The 20,560-nt window shown below is 44.9% G+C and overlaps 1 protein-coding gene across 1 annotated transcript; it reads right to left on the bottom strand.

Moving 5' to 3' along the window:
- Positions 1-12,554: 12,554 nt before the first annotated feature.
- Positions 12,555-19,648, bottom strand: LOC126011739 (ras-related protein Rab-39B-like). Its single transcript, XM_049775545.1, is given in 3 exon segments — positions 12,555-12,629; positions 12,631-12,994; positions 19,434-19,648. Coding segments are annotated over 3 exon segments (654 nt in total).
- Between the last annotated feature and the right edge of the window lie 912 nt (positions 19,649-20,560).

The following is a 20,560-nucleotide window of genomic DNA, read 5'->3' as shown; positions in this document are numbered from 1 at the left end:
GTGCTGTCAGCCAGATTCATAGCAGAACTCTAGGGTGCTAGATGGCAAAAGGCCTTTCAGAGAAATAGAAAGGCCATGATCATGCCCATTAGCCTGTCTTTTCAGAACCTCATTCTGTGTGTGACAAACTGTCAGCAGCCCCCACCTCACTTCCCTCCTACAGCCAATGTGCTTGGTTTGTCTATCACTCAACCCCAACCCTTTTTGTATTGTCATGTATATTAATCAGATGTCCTACAATAGGAGATTCATTGCTTTCTTTGGATTTTTATTAAGAATTATACAGCCTCACTATTTTTCTCTAATTCCTATTCACACTAAGTGGAAGAAAAAAATTTTTGGACTGATGAATGTGATTTTACCTTTATTTCTTAGTGTTCAGGAAATTGTGACTTCTGCAGTCTTTGTTATCCTTATTTTGTTGTTTAGGGGCCACAACTGGTGATATTCATGGGGTACTCCTGGCTCCGTGTTCAGGAATTAATCTTGACAATGTCCAGGGACCTTATGTGATGCCGGAGATCAAACATTGGTCAGTCATGTGCAAGGCAAATGTACCACCCGCAGGACTGTCACTCTGGCCCCTTTCTTTTCTATATGGAATCTTTAAGTAGGGCTTCCTTCTCCCCCATCAAGCCCATGTAAGATTATTGAAAAATCAAAATATCAGGTTAAAACAAAAAACTGAAGTGACCTTAAATGGTAGTGTCTTCTCGCTGTATGGGGAATAGGAGAATAGACTTGTCCGTTCCCATCAAGTGCTTTACAGCTCTGAAGATCTGCCAGATTCACCTCGTCTTGAAGCTCATTCATGTCTGACCAAGGAAGATGCAGTGTTGATTAGAGGTGCAGAGAAAGTGCCACACAGCCGCACTGACTTGACTGCTGTCCTTCTGGCTTGTGGATTCAGAGATCGCTCAGCAGATGCCCAGCATTCTCTGTCTGGACACATTTTTAAACTCTTCTTTCACTGCCTTAATTTCCCTTAATGTGCCAAACTTGAAGCAGGGTTTGGTCTCCTGTTTGTCTGCTTTACATGTGCCACCAAGGAGTCTAGTTTATCTTTCATCTCACTCTTATTCTTTGGAAATACTTACTTTGGGGTCAACTTTTCCAGGTGTTTTTATATATATGTACGGATGGGTTTTGTGTTTCTTTTCTATGTAAGTAACAATTCACAATCATAATGTAAAGAAGAGATTAAAAACTTGATATATTGTACTAGACACCTCCCTGATGTACAGAATCTCCTTGTAAAATAAATAATTGCATTGTATATCAGTCTTCCCATGATATTAATTATTAAAATATTTTAGAATTAAAAAAACTAAAATTCTGTGTTATTTCTTTATGTCTTAGTTTCTGTTTGCATTTTTGTTTTGTTTTATTTAGGTTTTTTTGTGTTTGTTTTTTTTTTTTGGTTTTTGGGTCACACCCAATAGTGCTCAGGGGTTACTCCTGGCTCTGCACTCAGAAATTGCTCCTGGTGGGGCTGGAGCAGTGGTGCAAGTGGTAGGGCATTTGCCTTACATGTGCTAATAGGACAGACCACGGTTTGCTCCCCCAGCATCCTATATGGTCCCCCAAGCTAGGAGCAATTTCTGAGTGCATAGCCAGGAGTAACCCCTGAGCGTCACCGGGTGTGGCCCAAAAACAGAAGAAAAAGAAAACAGTTATGGGGGCTGGGGTATCAGATAGATAGCACAGTGGATAAGGTGCTTGCTTTGTACAGTGCTAGTCCAGGCTCCATTCTCAATACCTCATATGGTCTCAAAACCATCAAAACTAAGCCCTGTGGGGGGAGAGTAAACCCTGAGAACTGGTAGGTGTCTCCCCCCCCCCAATTTTTTTTTGTTTGGGGGCCACACCCAGCAGTGCTCAAGGATTACTCCTGTTTTTATACTCAGGGGTCATTCCTGCCAGTGCTCGGGGGACCATATAGGATGCCAGATATGGAATCCAGGTTGACCATGTGCAAGGCAAATGTCCTATCTGCTGTGTTATCACTCCAGTCCTTTCTTCAAATTTTTTAAATTAAAAAAATAGGGGCCGGGTAGGTGGCGCTGGAGGTAAGGTGTCTGCCTTGCAAGCGCTAGCCAAGGAAGGACCGCGGTTCGATCCCCCGGCGTCCCATATGGTCCCCCCAAGCCAGGGGCGATTTCTGAGCACATAGCCAGGAGTAACCCCTGAGCGTCAAATGGGTGTGGCCCAAAAACCAAAAAATAAATAAATAAATAAATAAACAGGGCCCGGAGAGATAGCACAGCGGCGTTTGCCTTGCAAGCAGCCGATCCAGGACCAAAGGTGGTTGGTTCAAATCCCGGTGTCCCATATGGTCCCCCGTGCCTGCCAGGAGCTATTTCTGAGCAGACAGCCAGGAGTAACCCCTGAGCGCCGCAGGGTGTGGCCAACAAAACAAAATAAAACAATAAACAGGGCCGGAGAGATAGCATGAAGGTACGGCATTTGCCTTGCGTGCAGAAAGATGGTGGTTCGAATCCTGGCATCCCATATGGTCCCCCCAGCTTGCTAGGAGCGATGTCTAAGCATAGAGCCAGGAGTAACCTCTGAACGCTGTTGGGTGTGACACTGCTCCCAAAAAACCATCAATAAACATGGGGCCAGAGAAATAGCACAGGGGTAGGGCATTTGCCTTGCATACAGCCCATCTAGGACAAATGGGGGGTTCGAATCCCAGCATCCCACATGGTTACCTGTGCCTGCCAGGAGTGATTTCTGAGCGCAGAGCCAGGAGTAACCTCTGAGCACTGCTGGGTGTGACCCCCCAAAAACAAAAACAATAAATGGTCAGAGCAATAGCACAATGGGTAGGGTGTTTTGATCCCCTGCATCCTATATGGTTCCCCAATTCTGCCAGGAGTAACCCCAGAGAGCAGCTGGGTGTGGCCCCAAAACATGAAATAAATACAATTAAACAGTCACAGGGCCAGAGAGGTAGTACAACAGTGCTTGCCGGGGGCCAGGCGGTGGCGCTCGAGGTAAGGTGCCTGCCTTACCTGCGCTAGCCTAGGAGACGGACCGCGGTTCGATCCCCCGGCGTCCCATATGGTCCCCCAAGCCAGGAGCGACTTCTGAGCGCATAGCCAGGAGTAACCCCTGAGCGTCACCGGGTGTGGCCCAAAAACCAAAAAAAAAAAAAAAAAAAAACAGTGCTTGCTCTGCATCCTGCCAACCAGGTTTGAACTTCCACCCAACATTTGATTCCCCAGCACTACCAGAAGTGCTAAGCACAGTGCTAGGAGTAAGTACTGAGCACAGGTGAGTGTGACCCAAAAAACAGAGAAAGTGAGAAAATACATGTCCTTCATCCTAAAACAATGAGGTGTTCTGAGTGTATTAATAACCTTTTCCATAGAAATCCCATAGTCAGCAGAACCAACAGGCCCTAAACATCCCAGGGAGTGGCCCTAAAACAAAGCAGTAAGATCAAATATTCACAGCCTTATAAAACAGGATTTTATAAATAAAATAGGGGGAGGTTTGGGCCACACACCTGGTGGCGTTCAGATATCACTCCTAGCAGAGACCATATGGGATACTGTGGATCGAACCCAGGTCTGTCCTGGATTGGCCATGTGCAAAGCAAACATCTTACTGCTGTACTATTGCTCCAGCCCATAAAACTTAATTTTTTTTTAAATTTTATTGTGACCAATGTGAATTACAAGTCTTTCACACTTATATTTAAGGTATGTAGTAACAGTGAATTAGGGCCATTCCCACCTGGACCAGTGTCGTCCTCCCTCCGCCCCTGTTCCCAGCATGCGTCCCATACTTCATGCCTTTGCCCTCTGGACTGGTAGTGTAACATATCCCCTTTGCATGTAACTTTATTGTAGGTTGGGTATCTTGATTCTATGTTGACTTTGGGTTTGATATTTAGGTCTGATCATTATCATTCAATGTTCATGCGACTGTTTGCTCTTGGTACCATACACATTTCCCCCGTTCAACTTATGAGGCAGAACAAGATGATTCGAGTACTGTGATGCTGTTGGGAAGAAGAAAAAATAAAAAAGGAAAACTGGGAAGGCTGTCTAGGAGCTATCAATATCAATTTAAAAGAAGAAAGGGGGGCCGGAGAGATAGCACAGCGGCGTTTGCCTTGCAAGCAGCCGATCCAGAACCAAAGGTGGTTGGTTCGAATCCCGGTGTCCCATATGGTCCCCCGTGCCTGCCAGGAGCTATTTCTGAGCAGACAGCCACAGCCAGGTGTGGCTCAAAAACCAAAAAAAAAAAAGAAGAAGAAGAAAGGGAGGGACCGGAGCGATAGCACAGTGATAGGGCAGGGCTGCTGAACCAGGACTGACCTGGGTTCTGTCCCCAGTATCCCATATGGTCCCCGGAGCCAGGAGCGATTTCTGAGCGCAGAGCCAGGTGTGGCCCCCCCAAAAAAACAAAAACAAAACAAAAACAAAGCAAAAGAAGGGAAAAGAAAAAAAGCACCCAAACAAGCAATAAACAACTAAACAACAATAACAAGAAAGGAAATAAAGGGAGGTAAGGAAAGAGGGCTGGTGTAGCAAGATTTTGTATATAAAACTTAATTTTTATTTTATTTTATTTTATTTTATTTTTGGTTTTTGGGCCACACCCAGCAGTGCTCAGGGGTTACTCCTGGCTGCTCAGAAATAGCTCCTGGCAGGCACGGGGGACCATATGGGACACCGGGATTCGAACCAACCACCTTTGGTCCTAGATCGGCTGCTTGCAAGACAAACGCCGCTGTGCCATCTCTCCGGGCCCAAAACTTAATTTTTAAATCCGATTTCAAACTGTCTTCATCTGCACACAGAATTTAGGATGGCGCTCAGTGATAGAGCACATTTTTTTACAGAATGAGCATGGGAATTCTACAAAAGCCTCCTCCACAAGGTGGGGTGGCCGGAGAGATAGTTCAGCGGGTAGGTCGTTTGCATATAGATAATTTCTAAGTACAGTTTAATTTGTATGTTAAATGTAAATATTTTAATGTTATTTACATTGTTATTTAATGTTACAGAGGAAACTTAATTCGAAGAAGTTAATATAGGGCACTGTCTTATTTAACTGCACATTTATCAATTTTATTTCACATTAAGTAGGACAGACTAACTCTCCTCAGAGAGTTGCACTTCTTTTGCAATTTTTTACTTTGCTTTATTTGGGGGGTGGGGGGTCCACAGCCGGCGGCGCTCAAGGGTTCCTCTTGGCTCTGTGCTCAAAAATCACTCCTGGCAGGCTCTGGGGACCATATGGGACACCGGGATTCGAACCAACCACCTTCAGTCCTGGATCAGCTGCTTGCAAGGCAAACACCGCTGTGCTATCTCTCCGGGCCCGGTAAGTAGCTCTTACAGCAGGGGTCTTCGAACTACAACCCGCGGGCCACATGCTGCGTGGCTAGGAGTACCACATGTGGGTGACTATATGATGTAAAATGGCGCCTGCTCCACCCCCAGGCAACGTGGTGTCTGTGTGCTGTGCCTGCCTGTCAATGAGGTTTTCCTCCACTCCCTCCACTGCCAAAGGTCAGTCAAAAGTGCCATAGAAATACATTTTTGCCAGATGGGGGGTTCTGCCCGATTGGGCTGTGGGTGACTCATATGAAAATTCCTCTTTGGGGGTGTTGAGGCGTTCAGTGCTGAAATCAAAGTTAGGGGGTGGGCGGTGGTTGGGAGGTTAGGGGTTCGATGCTGAAGCATTTTAAAGGGGTTACATTGAAAATTTTACATGCATTTTGCAATTCCTTTTCAGTGTTCACATGCTGATTCCGAACATATCAATTTGGGCATTATATAGGGAGATATAACTGAACTATCAGGGACTGAGCTGGTCTGCTTAGTAAAGCCTGCAAGGGGTAAGTGTTCACATCAGGGACTAATGGGGGTTCATACACTGTGTGTATATATACACACATATTTGTATTTCACTAATATCAATTTGGAATCCCTAGGAAACAATGATGTCAAGGAAAAGAAAAATGGACGGCGAGTGTAGGATATTCAAAGAACAGTGGACTTACGATTACTTTTTTATGCGGTACAAAGAAAAAGCTGTGTGTCTGATATGCCAGAATATAGTTGCTGTGTTCAAAGAATACGATTTGCGAAGCCACTATCAAACTCAACATAAAGATAAATATGATTGCTTGGTTGGAGAAGTGAGAAAAGATAAAATATTACAACTGAAACATACACTGACGACTCAGCAAAATACTTTTGTGAAGCAGAAGCTGTTAAATACTTCCTCACTGCGGGCAAGTTTTCAAGTTGCCAAGCTAATAGCGCGCAATGGCAAACCATTTGTGGAGGGAGAATTTGTTAAAGAATGCCTTATTTCTGTTGCCAAAGAGATGTGTCCAGAGAAGGCCGATTTATTTAGTACAGTGAGCCTTTCAGGAGTTACAATGACACGAAGGATTGAAGAAATGGGAGAAAATTTGCTGCACCATTTGCAAAACTCTGCAAAGAAACTTTGCTATTTTTCCTTGGCACTCGACAAAAGCAATGATGTTCGTGATTCTGCCCAACTTCTCATTTATTTTTTTTTTTTTTTTTTTTTTTTTTTTTTTTGGCCACACCCGGTAATGCTCAGGGGTTACTTCTGGCTATGTGCTCAGAAGAATATGGGACACCGGGGGATCGAACCGCGGTCCGTCCAAGGCTAGCGCAGGCAAGGCAGGCACCTTACCTTTAGCGCCACCGCCCGGCCCCCCAACTTCTCATTTATATGCGTGGGACAAATGAGTATTTTGAAGTCACAGAAGAGCTTGCTGCACTGCAAAGTATCAAAGGTACAACCACATGAGTGGATATATTTGAAAAGGTTTGCCAAACTGTGAATGGTTTGGAGCTGGACTGGGTTAAACTAGTCAGTGTGGGGCCGGAGAGATAGCATGGAGGTAAGGCGTTTGCCTTTCATGCAGGAGGTCATCGGTTCGAATCCCGGCGCCCCATATGGTCCCCTGTGCCTGCCAGGAGCAATTTCTGAGCCTGGAGCCAGGAATAACCCCTGAGCACTGCCAGGTGTGACCCAAAAACCAAAAAAAAAAAAAAAACTAGTCAGTGTAACAACTGATGGTGCTCCTAGCATGGTGGGGTCTAAGAGAGGAGTAATTGCTCACATTACACAAGAGATGGACAAACATAACCTGCCTCATCCAATTGCCATACACTGCCTCATCCACCAACAAGCGCTATGTTGTAAATCACTGAAGTGAGACTCTGTTATGAAAATTGTGGTATCTTGTGTTAATGAAATTAGAACTCATGCACTAAACTACAGACAATTTCAGGAATTTCTATCTGAGGTAAATGTTGCCCACGAAGATGTTCTGTACCACACAGAAGTCTGTTGGCTGAGTAGAGGGAGAGTTTTGAAACGTTTCTATGACTTACTTCCGCAGATTACAGCTTTTCTACTTTCAAAAAACCAAGAAGTACCAGAGCTCAATGATGCAGAATGGAAATGGCACCTTGCCTTTCTGACAGATATAACAGAGCTACTCAACAGTTTCAATCTACAACTTCAAGGCAAGGGGAAGCTCATCTGTGATATGGCATCGCATATGAAAGCATTTGAAGTAAAATTAGGCCTTCTCATCAAACAAGTACAGGAGGAAAACTTCAGTCATCTCCCAACAACTCAAAACCTGTCAGCGGACAAACCACTGGTCACATTCCCAAAGGAAACTGTCTGGCTTCACTAGAATTGTTGCAAAAGGAGTTTCAATTAGATTCAAAGAGCTTCACCCCCATGAACAGGACATACAGCTTTTTCGTAATCCATTTTTTGCTGAGATTGAAAATGTCCTTACAATTTACCAAATGGAACTGGCTGAACTGCAGAATTGTGACTCTCTGAAAGACGCATTTAAGTCAAGTAACCTTTTGAATTTCTATGCATCTCTCCCCTCTGAGACATATCCAAATATCAGGAACCATGCACTCAAAATGGTCACCATCTTTGGTAGCACTTATGCCTGTGAACAGACTTTTTCAAGAATGAAACATCTGCAGTCTCCAACCAGATCAAGATTAACTGATGCCCACTTGCATCACTTGTTACGGCTGGCAGTGACAAATATGGAACCGGACATTGACCATCTCATTAGCCAAAAGCAGGTCCACAGTTCCCATTGAAATACTGGCGCGTGATCTGTTTATTTATAAATGGTTTTCATTTTATTTATATAAGATATGTGCAGTGGACCCGGAGAGATAGCACAGTGGCGTTTGCCTTGCAAACATCCGATCCAGGACCAAAGGTGGTTGGTTCGAATCCCGGTGTCCCATATGGTCCCCCGTGCCTGCCAGGAGCTATTTCTGAGCAGACAGCCAGGAATCACCCCTGAGCACCGCCGGGTGTGGCCCAAAAACCAAAAAAAAAAAAAAAAAAGATATGTGCAGTGTGAGTAGGAATTAGTAGCTCATATAGTCCAGCCCTCCAGCTCTCTAAGGGACTGTAATCCGGCCCCCACTTTAAAAAGTTTGAAGACCCTTGATCTAAAGCTTTTGATTCAAGTTTTTTTGGTTTTGGGAGTTTATTTGGTTTTTGGGTAACACCTGGCAGCGCTAGGGATTACTCCTGGCTCTACGCTCAGAAATGGCTCCTGGTAGGCTCAGGGGACCATATGGGATGCCATGGTCCTTCTGCATACAAGGCAAAATGCCCTACTCCATGCTATCTCTCCAACCCCAATTCAAGTTTATTTTAATATGAATGGAAATTAGTCATGCACATACATAAAATTTGGGGGAGGGTTGGGTCACACCCAGCTCACTCAGGGGTTATTCCTTGCCTCTTCACTCAGAAATTGCCCCGGCAGGCTTTGGGAACCATATGGGATGCCAGGAATCCCAAACTGGGGTCCATCCAGGATTGGCTGTGTGTGTAGCAAACGCCCTACCACTGTGCTATCACTCCGGCCCCATGAGATTTTTTTTTTTCTTCTTGGGTCACACTCAGTGATGCTCAGGGATTACTCCCGGCTATGTGCTCAGAAATCGCTCCTGGCTTGGGGGACCATATGGGATGCCAGGGGATTGAACCATGGCTCGTCCTAGGGTAGCACATGCAAGGTAAACACCTTACTGCTTGCGCTACCACTTCAGCTCCTCCATGAGATTTTTTAAATTGAACATTATGTGTTTATGTTATATTACTTATATATAACTATATATAATCATGTTATATGATATATAACAATTATATATTATAATATATAATGATATATAATGTAATCATATTATATGATTAGAGCATTCTATGGTCTATGGCTAGAGAGAAAGTATGGCTAGAAAGCATAAGTATGCTGTAGGAGGTAGCACTCAAGCTCTTTTGCCAGTCTCTGTTCACCTTACCAGATAAATGAGATTTCTGTGAGCTTTTTTATTTTCTTGCCACAATTAATGGTTATGGTAATCAAGGCTTACTCCTGACTCTGCACTCAAGGATTACTTTGGGCCAGAGCAATAGTTGGCCTTCTCAGATTATTCCCCAGTATTCCAGATAGTCCCACAGGCGTCCCCCATGAGTGACACCTGAATGCAAAAACAGGAGTGAGGCCTAAACACTGCTAGGTGTGGCTCCAAAACAAGGTACAACAAAATCACTCCTGGTGATCACTCTCTTCGGCTATGAAGCAAGCAGTACCTGTCATTACCATGCTAGCATTGTTACCCTTCCTTTGACACAACTATTACCCTTTTTGACTTAACTGGCTACTCTGATTTGAAAATTAAATTTTACCTTTTTGTGATACCAGGGATAAATCTAGAGCCTTAACATATGTAAGGCAGGAACTCTACCCCTGAACTACATCTCTGACCCAAAAAGTGAACTCTTAATTTTTTGGGGGTAGGGGCCACACCCGGCAGCGGCGGCACTCAGAAATCGTCCATCCTGGGTCAACTGCGTGCAAGGCAAATGTCCTACCGCTGTACTATCACTCCAGCCCTGAAAAGTGAACTTTTTCTAAGCTTGGCATATAAAGGCAACCCTTCCTTCATATGTCATTTTCTTTTCCATACTCTGAGATTTCTGCACTAAATATGTTTACATAGCTCATAGGGGGAGCTCTTTTTTTTTTTTTTTTTTTTTTTTTGGTTTTTTTTGGTTTTTGGGTCACACCCGGCTGTGCTCAGGGGTTATTCCTGGCTGTCTGCTCAGAAATAGCTCCTGGCAGGCACGGGGGACCATATGGGACACCGGGATTCGAACCAAACACCTTTTGGTCCTGGATCAGCTGCTTGCAAGGCAAACGCCGCTGTGCTATCTCTCCGGGCCCATAGGGGGAGCTCTTGAGGGAGCTGCTAGGGCTCCCTAAGTGCTCTTCTGTAGGGTGTTTCAGACTCTGGCTTCATTTTTTTTTTTTTTTTTTGGTTTTTGGGCCACACCCGGTGACGCTCAGGGGTTACTCCTGGCTATGCGCTCAGAAGTCGCTCCTGGCTTGGGGGACCATATGGGACGCCGGGGGATCGAACCGCGGTCCGTCTCCTAGGCTAGCGCAGGTAAGGCAGGCACCTTACCTCGAGCGCCACCGCCCGGCCCCTCTGGCTTCATTTTGATTCTGCTCCCAGATTATCCATTTTCTTGCTCATTTTTCCAGTTATTTATCAACACATATCAGTAATGTTCAGTGTCTTTTTTTTTTTTTTTTTTGGTTTTTGGGCCACACCCATTTGACGCTCAGGGGTTACTCCTGGCTATGAGCTCAGAAATCGCCCCTGGCTTGGGAGACCATATGGGACGCCGGGGGATCGAACCTCGGTCCGTCCTACACTAGCGCTTGTAAGGCAGACACCTTACCTCTAGCACCACCTTCCCGGCCCCAATGTTCAGTGTCTTAATCAAAAAAGTAAGCAGGGGCCAGAGAGATAGCATGGAGATAATGTGTTTGCCTTGCATGCAGAGGGACAGTGGTTCGAATCCTGACATCCCATATGGTACCCCGAGCCTGCCAGGAGCGATTTCTGAGCACAGAGCCAGGAGTATAATCCCTGAGCACTACCAGGTGTGACCCAAAAACCAAAAAAAAAAAAAAAAAAAAAAAAAAAAAGTAAGCAGAGGGGCTGGAGAAGTGGCACAGTTCCTGACTCTGACCTGTATCACTGCTTTTTCTTTCTATTTTCAGAGAATGGCATTGATCCGAAAAACAACCAAGAAATAACAAATGGACAAGTCAGGGAATGGACAACAATGTATTTGGAGATACTTGAGCTGAAACTTCAGCCATCCATCTCATCCTTGGATTTTTTTTTTAAATGCTTTACAGAGAAGCATATATTTTTTATTAACAGTGCAGCAATATAGTGACTGAGAGGATCTTCCAAAAGAATAAAGCCTCGGGCCCGGAGAAATAGCAAAGTGGCGTTTGCCTGGCAAGCAGCTGATCCAGGACCAAAGGTGGTTGGTTCGAATCCCGGTGTCCCATATGGTCCCCCGTGCCTGCCAGGAGCTATTGCTGAGCAGACAGCCAGGAGTAACCTCTGAGCATCGCCGGGTGTGGCCCAAAAACCAAAAAAAAAAAAAAAAAAAAAGAATAAAGCCTCATATCCCAACTTCCGGTTCCTTTTCCCTGCCATCTCAAAGAGGAACAATCTTCCAGAGAAGATTTTATTTGTGATTTATTATTGTGATTGAAATGGGACAAAGCATTATGGTCTTGTTTGGTGAGACAGTATTAGCAGGATTTGTAGAGGCTTTTGTTTTCTTCTCCCATCCCCTTTTCCCTACACTTTGTTATGTCAGTGTTTATATGAATATGACTTTCATTTGCTTTTCCAGAATAAAGAAGTTATTAATTGGAAGATATAGGGTACATGGCTTGTAGAGCCTTTGAAATGTCAGGGGAAGTTAGGAAGACCAAGTGGGGACATACTTTTTTAGTCAGTAGGTGGCAGCACTATTCCTTATTCCTAAAATTGAGTTACAAAATGGGGATTTTTCAATTCAGTTACTCTAAATTCCATCAATAAGAGTTTGATTTTTGGGTCACACCCGGCGGTGCTTAGGGGTTACTCCTGGCTGTCTGCTCAGAAATAGCTGGCAGCCATGGGGGACCATATGGGACACCGGGATTCGGACCAACCACCTTTGGTCCTGGATCGGCTGCTTGCAAGGCAAACACCGCTGTGCTATCTCTCCAGGCCCATCATCAATAAGAGTTTGAATTCCATACATATATATATATATATATGTATGTATGTATGTATGTAGTGTGACCTTTTCTCTCTTCAGCCATAAACTGAAAAAGTATCCTGTTATGGACAAAGTTTTTTCTGACTAACTCTTTTAGAATGCCAAGAAAAAGTCATATTCATCCTTGGCCCTAAGAACAGATAACTATGGCCTTGGGGAAACAGTCTGTGCAGTTGCCAGTCTGTTCTTAGCCATTCATGTCACGAATCCTGGTATTTTCACCATTGTGCAAAGGAAACCAGGCCCCTGAATTATGACCGTTAATGGCACCTAATATCTTACTGTCCTTTACCCAAAATAGTGTTTATGGATTGGTGAGAGCCAGTCAGGTGGTGTGATTGCTTTCCCCATCAGAGGTCACCAGCATGGGCACATCCATTTTGCACTGCTTTGGTCTTCTGCCTCCTGAAACATGGCGTGAGACGGGACTCTGCTTTTCACTCCCTCCCATTCTGAGTTTGGTCCCATGAACCCCTTCTTCACCGCCTCATAAATCTCCTGAGTGAGCAGCTCAAAGGCTATGGTGATATTGCTGTTGCTCTTGGCTGAGGTTTCAACATAACGAGCACCCAAAGAAGCAGCTAGCTTTTCTCCTTCCTCTGGCATCACTTGTCGCTCAGCCACCAGGTCACTCTTGTGGCCTACCACCAGGAAGAGGATGTTGAAGGGATTCACTTTCTTCAGAACCTCCTGATGCCATTGGGTGATGCTCTCAAAGGATGTTCTATTAGTGATATCAAAGAGCAAAAGGCCTCCAGCTGAATTCCGGTAGTAGGAGCGAGTCACTGACCTTAACAACCAAAGGAATATAGGATTAGTTCTGAGTCTTCCATTGAGTACAGATGAACACAGAGATCAGAACAGTTTAATGGCAAGATCTGGGTTAGAGTCAAAAGTATCACAGTTTTTACCAGCTGTGTGACAGGTAAGTGACTTCATCTATCTGAGCCTTGTCCTAATTTTGCATATGGGGTTGCTTGTTCACTCACTTGTGCTTGTTCCTGTGTGAGGTAGTGGATCCAGTGAGAATTAGAACCACAGGGAAGTCCTGCAATTGGATACACATAAAACTGCCAGAGGCAAGAGCTGCAAAGGAAAGTTCTACAGAACTGACATAGGGGGTCCAAATATGTGGGAAAAATACTATTTGATCTGCAGTTTAAGGGATTTAGGTGAAGGGGGTAGGGTATTTGTGTGTGTGTGTGTGTGTGTGTGTGTGTGTGTGTGTGTGTGTGTGTGTGTGGTCACACCGGCAGTGCTCAGGGGTTACTCCTGGCTCCATGCTCAGAAATTGCTCCTGGTAGGCATGGGGGACCATATGGGATGCCGGGATTCGAACTGATGACCTTCTGCATGAAAGGCAAACGCCTGGGGCCGGAGAGATAGCATGGAGGTAAGGCATTTACCTTTCATGCAGAAGGTCATCGGTTCGAATCCCGGCATCCCATATGGTCCCCCGTGCATGCTGGAGCAATTTCTGAGCCTGGAGCCAGGAAAAACCCTTGAGCACTGCTGGGTGTGACCCAAAAACCACAAAAAAAAAAAAAAAAAAAAAAGAAAGGCAAACGCCTTACCTCCATGCTATCTCTCTGGCCCCAGGTATTTTTTTTTAAGGAGAGAACTGCAGATATGACAATCCTAAGGTAGATCAGGAAGTAAGTTAGGAGAAAAGTAGAATTGGAGGCTGGAGTGATAGCACAGCAAGTAGGGTGCTTGCCTTGCATGCAGCCGACCCAGGTTTAATCCCCAGCATCCCATATGGTCCCCTGACCTACCAGGAATAATCCCTCAGCCCCACCAGGTGTGGCCTAATACCCCCCCCCACGCACACACAACAAAAGTATAATCCTAAAAGTAGTAAAGGTTTAAAGAGATTTTGGGGGGTTACTTTGGATGGGAACCACACCCTGCAGTGCTCTGGAGCTACTCCATTTCCAGTACTGGAGGTCACTGTGCTGGGGATCCAGTTGGGAATACTATTGGAAACAGCTCTGTGCAAAGTAATCACCTTACCTCCGTACTCTCTTGCTCCCAGATTTGCTTTTTGGAAAGATCACTGTGACCAAGCACTTCAATCTGGTTTTTTGTTGTTGGGGATTTTTTTAGTCAAGTAATACAATTTTTTCTAACGAAATTAACTTGGTGCCAGGAAACTTCAGGGGTCTGGTCTCTTTGTACTTAGGCCAAGGTTATTTCTTTCCATGTCCCTCATATTTTGGTGGGCCTATGCAAACAACAATTGCCACTCTAACACCATTCTTACTGTGCTCCTTTGACTCTAATCCTTAAAAAAGAACTCACTTAAAATTTGAGGTTAACTTAAGCTAATATGCATGTATATGGAAATGTAAGAAAATACTATGCCTGTAATGTTTAAGGAGTTACGTAAGTTTTATGGCTTTAGATTGCCTTGTGTACTGTTAAGAAATATTATAATGTGTTACAATCTGGGGACTTGAGGGACAAAGTAATTGTACATGGATTCTGTCTTATTTATCTTAATGTTCTTTGGCTGAAATTTCAAAGTTAAGATATCAGCAAGAGGGGGCCGGGCGGTGGCGCTAAAGGTAAGGTGCCTGCCTTCCTGCGCTGGCCTTGGACGGACCGCGGTTCGATCCCCCGGTGTCCCATATGGTCCCCCAAGCCAGGAGCAACTTCTGAGCACATAGCCAGGAGTAACCCCTGAGCATTACCGGGTGTGGCCCAAAAATCAAAAAAAAAAAAAAAGATATCAGCAAGGGGACTTCTGAGAATTATGTTATGGGTGATTGTCCTTCCACTGTAACTTTACCTTGTCCTCTTTCTTTGCACCCTTGTTCTCATAATTAAAAATAAAAATTAAGGGGCCGGGAAGGTGGCGCTAGAGGTAAGGTGTCTGCCTTACAAGCGCTAGCCAAGGAACGGACAGCGGTTCGATCCCCCGGCGTCCCATATGGTCCCCCCAAGCCAGGGGCGATTTCTGAGCACATAGCCAGGAGTAACCCCTGAGCGTCAAACGGGTGTTGCCCAAAAACCAAAAAAAAAAATTAAAAAAAATAAAAATAAAAATAAAAATTAAAAAAAAAATAAAACTTCAGTCTGACACATATTCTCTAAAAAAAAAAAAATTAACTTGGGGACCAAAGAGTATGGGTAAGGTAAGCAACCTCACCTGCCTTTGATTCAGCATCCCATATGGTCCCCCAAATGGTCCTATATGACCAGGAGTGGTTCTTGGGCACTTTTGGTTCCCAAAAAATATTAGAAAAGTATGAAGGGAAAAAAAAGATTAGGGTGTCGGAGCGATAGCATAGCGGTAAGGCATTTGCCTTGCACGAGTTCAACACAGGAAGGACCCTGGTTCAAATCCCAGCATCCCTATGTTTCCCCACCCCTAGCCTGCCAGGAGCAAATTCTGAATGCAGAGCCAGGAGTAACCCCTGAATGCCACCAGATGTGACCAAAACAAAAAAAAAAATGATAATAGGGACTGGAGAGATAGCATTTGCCTTGCATGCAGAAGGTCAATGGTTCGAATCCTGGCATCCCATATGGTCCCCTGAGCCTGCCAGGAGCAATTTCTGAGTGTAGAGCCAGGAGTAACCCCTGGGTTAATTTTGGGCCGGGTGTGGCCCAAAAACCAAAAAAAAAAAAAAGATTATAGAGGGGCTGGAGTGACAACAGTGATAGGGCATTTGCCTTGCAGGACAGACCTACCTCGGTTCGATTCCCAGTGTCCATATGATCCCCCAAGCTAGGAGCAATTTCTGAGCGCAGAGCCAATAAACCCTGAGCATCACCAGGTGTGGCCCAAAACCAAAAAAAAAAAAAAAAAAAAAAAAAGAAATCTGGGTGTTGTCACAAGGAAAAAGCCATAGCATCTTCATGGTCCTATATTCCTTTCTTTTTAGGGGGTGTGGGTCACACCTGATTACTCCTGGCTCTGTACTCAGGCTGGGGCCATATAGGATCCCAGGGATTGAACCCATTCTGCTATGTGCAAGGCAAGTGCCCTACCCACTAAACTATTGCTCCAGTCCCAGGGCTAGGCAATTTCTTAATTTTATTATTTCCCAAAATAACTCATTACCAGTACCCCCCCCCCCATCTCTGTGCCTGCAACATTCTACCTTAGAGATTTCATCCTCTTAAATAAATTTTTATTTGTTTTTGGTTTTTGGGCCACACCTGGTGGTGCAAGGGGGCTATTCCTGGCTCTATGCTCAGAAATTGCTCCTGACAGGCACTGGGGATCATATGGGATGCCAAGATTTGAACCTGTTCAAAGTCCTGTTCAGCTTTGTGCAAGGCAAACACCCTACTGCTGTGCTATCTCTCTGGCCCACCCCCTTAAATCTTTAAGGAGAAAGTGAGTAAAGGCCCTTTTCATTTGTTTTGGAATCATATCTGACTGTGCTCAGGGCTTACTCCTAACACATTCATTTAGGGATCATTCCTGGCAGTGCTTGGCTTCATAACAACTTAGATAGTTTAGGGTTTTTGAGGTTACACCTGGAGATGCTTAGAGTTACTCCTAGCTCTGTACTTAGGAATTATTTCTAACATTACTCAGGGGACCAAATGGTGTATCATGGATTGAATCTGGATTGGCCGTGTGTAGTGCAAACACCCTGCCTGCTGTACTATTCTGTATTATTAGCAGCTGTAATACTGCTGCTGATAACTTAATATTAATGAGGCCCAGGCAATAGTTTATTGGGTTTCAGAATTATAAAAGTCTGAAAAAGAGGGACTGGAGAGATGGTATGGAGGTAAGGCGTTTGCCTTTCATGCAGAAGGTCATTAGTTCGAATCCCGGCATCCCATATGGTTCCCAAGCCTGCCAGGAGCGATTTCTGAGCATGAAACCAGGAGTAACCCCTGAGCGCTGTCGGGTGTGACCCCCCCCCCAAAAAAAAAAGTCTGTAAAAGAAATCAGATAGGTTAGACAAAAACTTTTTATTCTATTTTATCAGACTAGCTGGAGGACAAAGGAAAATAACTATGTTCTTAACCAGCCTCTGCTTAGATGTTTATGGTAAAATAGAGAGGCGTACTTACAAGCCGGTGACTGGATTTGGATTTGCAGGTATAGAAGACAGAGGTGTCACCAAATGGTCTCTAACAAATCCTCCAACTTGAGTGTCCATCATTTTTTTGTTTGGGGACCATGAGCTCAGAGTTTATTCCTAGCTCTACACTTAGAGATCACTCTTGGCAGGGCTTGGATTCTGAGGATTGAAGCAAAGCAAGCATTCCATACACCGTAGTATCTCTTTGGTCCTCGGTGAATCCATTCATCTTTGTACAGTTTAGCACCCACCCTGGCAGCAGGCCTCCTCTATTGTTTTGGAGCTACACCCAGTGATGTTCAAGATTTACTACTGACTGCACTCTGGAATCACTCCTAGCAGTGCTCAGTGAACCATATGGGATGCTGGGGATTGATCCTGGTTTGGCTGCATGCAAAAAATCACCTTACCTCCTGTTCTATCTCTTTGGCCTGCCCTCCACTTCACTAAATTGAGTAATGAAGCCCATCTGACTTTGGTTCCTAGAGTTTGGCACAAAGGACATATACCTGCTTCAGAGCTGGGGCAGGGAAAGGTGGTGGCAGGCCTGGTGGAAAGTGCCCACTGTCTTACTTTTTCAGTACCCCTTTCTGGCCCTGCAATATCTTTTTGTTTGGGGGGGGTCATCCTGGGCAGTACTCAAGGGTTACTCCTGGCTCTCTGCTCAGAAATTGCTCCTGGCAGGCTTGGGGCACCATATGGGATGCCAGGATTTGAACCACTGTCCTGCATGCAAGGCAAACACGCTACCTCCAGGCCCCAAGCCCTGCAATATCTTAATGGTAGGTATTTCAAGGATATAAGAATAGTTTCACTGGGGGCTGTCAAGATAGTGGGTAGAACACTGTCATACACAGCTGATGCGGATTTAATCACAGCACACATATGATCCTCAACCCCACCAGAAGTGATCCCTGTGTCAGGAATGCGGATTTAATCACAGCACACATATGATCCTCAACCCCACCAGAAGTGATCCCTGTGTCAGGAATAAGCATTGCCAGATATCATGAAACCCCACCTTTTATTTTCATCTGATGAATATCCTAATGCTAAGAGAAGTAAGGGGCCTGAAAGGACAAGGTTTAAGGCACTTGTTTTGCATCAGGCCACCCATCCCAGGTTTGATCCCTGAGCACATTATCAAGAGTGATCCCCGAGTTCAGAATCCAGAGCACCACCAAGTGTGGCCCCAAAATAACAAAGAGGATATAAGCAAAAATTGGAAAGCCACTTAGAAGTTAGGGAAGTTTTAGGTGGAGGAACTATGTAATTGTATTTGCATGTCACAGATCCTGATCAAACTGCCAGTGTGGGAAGTAGAACTGGAAACAGGAGAGAACTAACCAGAAATCTTAGTTAATTTAGTGAAAACAAAAAGGAATAAGGAGTAAAAGGTTTTCCCGAGAAAGAATTAATGAAAAGGCAGTAGGAGAGGGTGTATATATAGTACAGCAGGTAAAGCACTAGCCTTGCATGTAGCCAACAATGGTTTAATTCTCGTGTCACATATGAACCTCTCTGAGGCTGACCAGGAGTAAGCCAGGTATGCCCCACCAAAAAAAATAAAAGCAACAGGAAATGGCTGAAACTGGGGGGTGAGTACTTTTTAGGGCATAGGTGAGGAAGAAGGCAGAACTATCCTAAGACATTACAATGATCTGGAGTCAAAAAGAGTTTTAAAAAATCATTATTAAAAGAAGAAAAAGTCGGGTCCGGGCGGTGGCGCTAAAGGTAAGGTGCCTGCCTTGCCTGCGCTAGCCTTGGACGGACCGCGGTTCGATCCCCCGGTGTCCCATATGGTCCCCCAAGCCAGGAGCAACTTCTGACTGCATAGTCAGGAGTAACCCCTGAGCGTTACCGGGTGTGGTCCAAAAACCAAAAAAAAAAAAAAAAAGAAAAAAAAGTCCTAAAACCATCTCACCTTTCCTTGTTGAGATCTGGGCCTGGGTTGTAGCTCAGTGGTAGAACACTTGCCTTGTATGTGTGAGGCCCTGTCTTCATCTCGATACCTGGGGAAGTGGGAGTTGGGTAGGAACAGGCAGCCAAGATGCAGACCAGAATCTATCCTACGTGGCCTCCCAAGACCACCTGTCTGATCGCTTCCTTTGCTGGTGGATGGGCTCTTCCCGTCAGAAGTGCATGATATAAAAGGCGGCCTGAGGCTGCCACACTCACCGGAATCGCTCCTGACCAGCTGTATCCCAGAACTGCAGCTTCACCTGGACCCCTGGCTCTACTTCCACGAAGTGCACAGAGAAGTCCACCCCCACTGTGTGGGGGCCGCTCTCAACAAAGATGCCCTCTGTGTAGCGTCGCAACAAAGAAGACTTGCCCACAGTGGAATCTCCTAGAAGGATTATTCGGAATTGGTACTTCCAGGGGATTTCCATGGGATGCAGGAGGCCAGCAGGACACTGAAGCTGGAGACCAACCATGAGGCCTTGGGGCTGATTCAGACTTGCAATGTGAGAAGTAGAGCCAGAAACCAAAGGTGATTGAGGGCTTCCGGGTCTGGGCTCCCAAGACACGCCTCGATTCAGATTTAACAAGCTGCCATGACACCTCTGCAAGGACACGTCAGAATGCCATTTGAAACCACCTAGCAGAAGTGAGGATACCCCCAAGGCCCTGTACACACACACTAGGTCCTGTTTTGTAGTCATCCTAAGTTGTCCTATGTGGTAGCAGGAAAGACTGGGCAGCAAGCCACTGCCCCTAGTGCTAGGATGTCCTTCCTTCCTCTGCTGGCTTCAATCTCTGCCCCAGTCCTGTACCTGCATGAATGAGGATTGTGCAATGTGAAATTTACCTTACCAACTGGAACTTCCACAGGTGGCCCAGCCAGATCCCTGCTAGGGCCAGGCTGCCAATAGCATTCATAAAGGTAATGGTAAACAAAGATTGAGCATTCTCAGATGATATTTGTCAGAAACTACTGATAGGTACAGGAGGCCTTTATTTTATTATTATTATTATTATTATTATTATTATTATTATTAGTTTTTGGACTACACCCATTTGTGCTCAGGACTTATTCCTGGTTCTGCACTCAGGGATTACTCCAGACAGACTCAGGGAACCAGGAGTAACACGAGTGCTGCCAATTGTGAACCAAAAACCAAAAAAAAACCAAAAACAAAAACATAAAACCTAAAAATGATGTCCAAATTAGGCCTGTTTCAGAAACATTTAGTCAATATTTATGTACTGTATCACTTAATGTAATCCAATCAATGACATTTAATATCCCATTTTCAAGAAATACAAGAGCTAGAATAAGTAAACCAAAATTCCAGGCGTTT

Source organism: Suncus etruscus, chromosome 6, assembly GCF_024139225.1.
Source record: "Suncus etruscus isolate mSunEtr1 chromosome 6, mSunEtr1.pri.cur, whole genome shotgun sequence".
In the NCBI taxonomy this organism is placed as follows: Eukaryota; Metazoa; Chordata; class Mammalia; order Eulipotyphla; family Soricidae; genus Suncus; species Suncus etruscus.
This window is presented reverse-complemented; position numbering and strand designations above follow the sequence as displayed.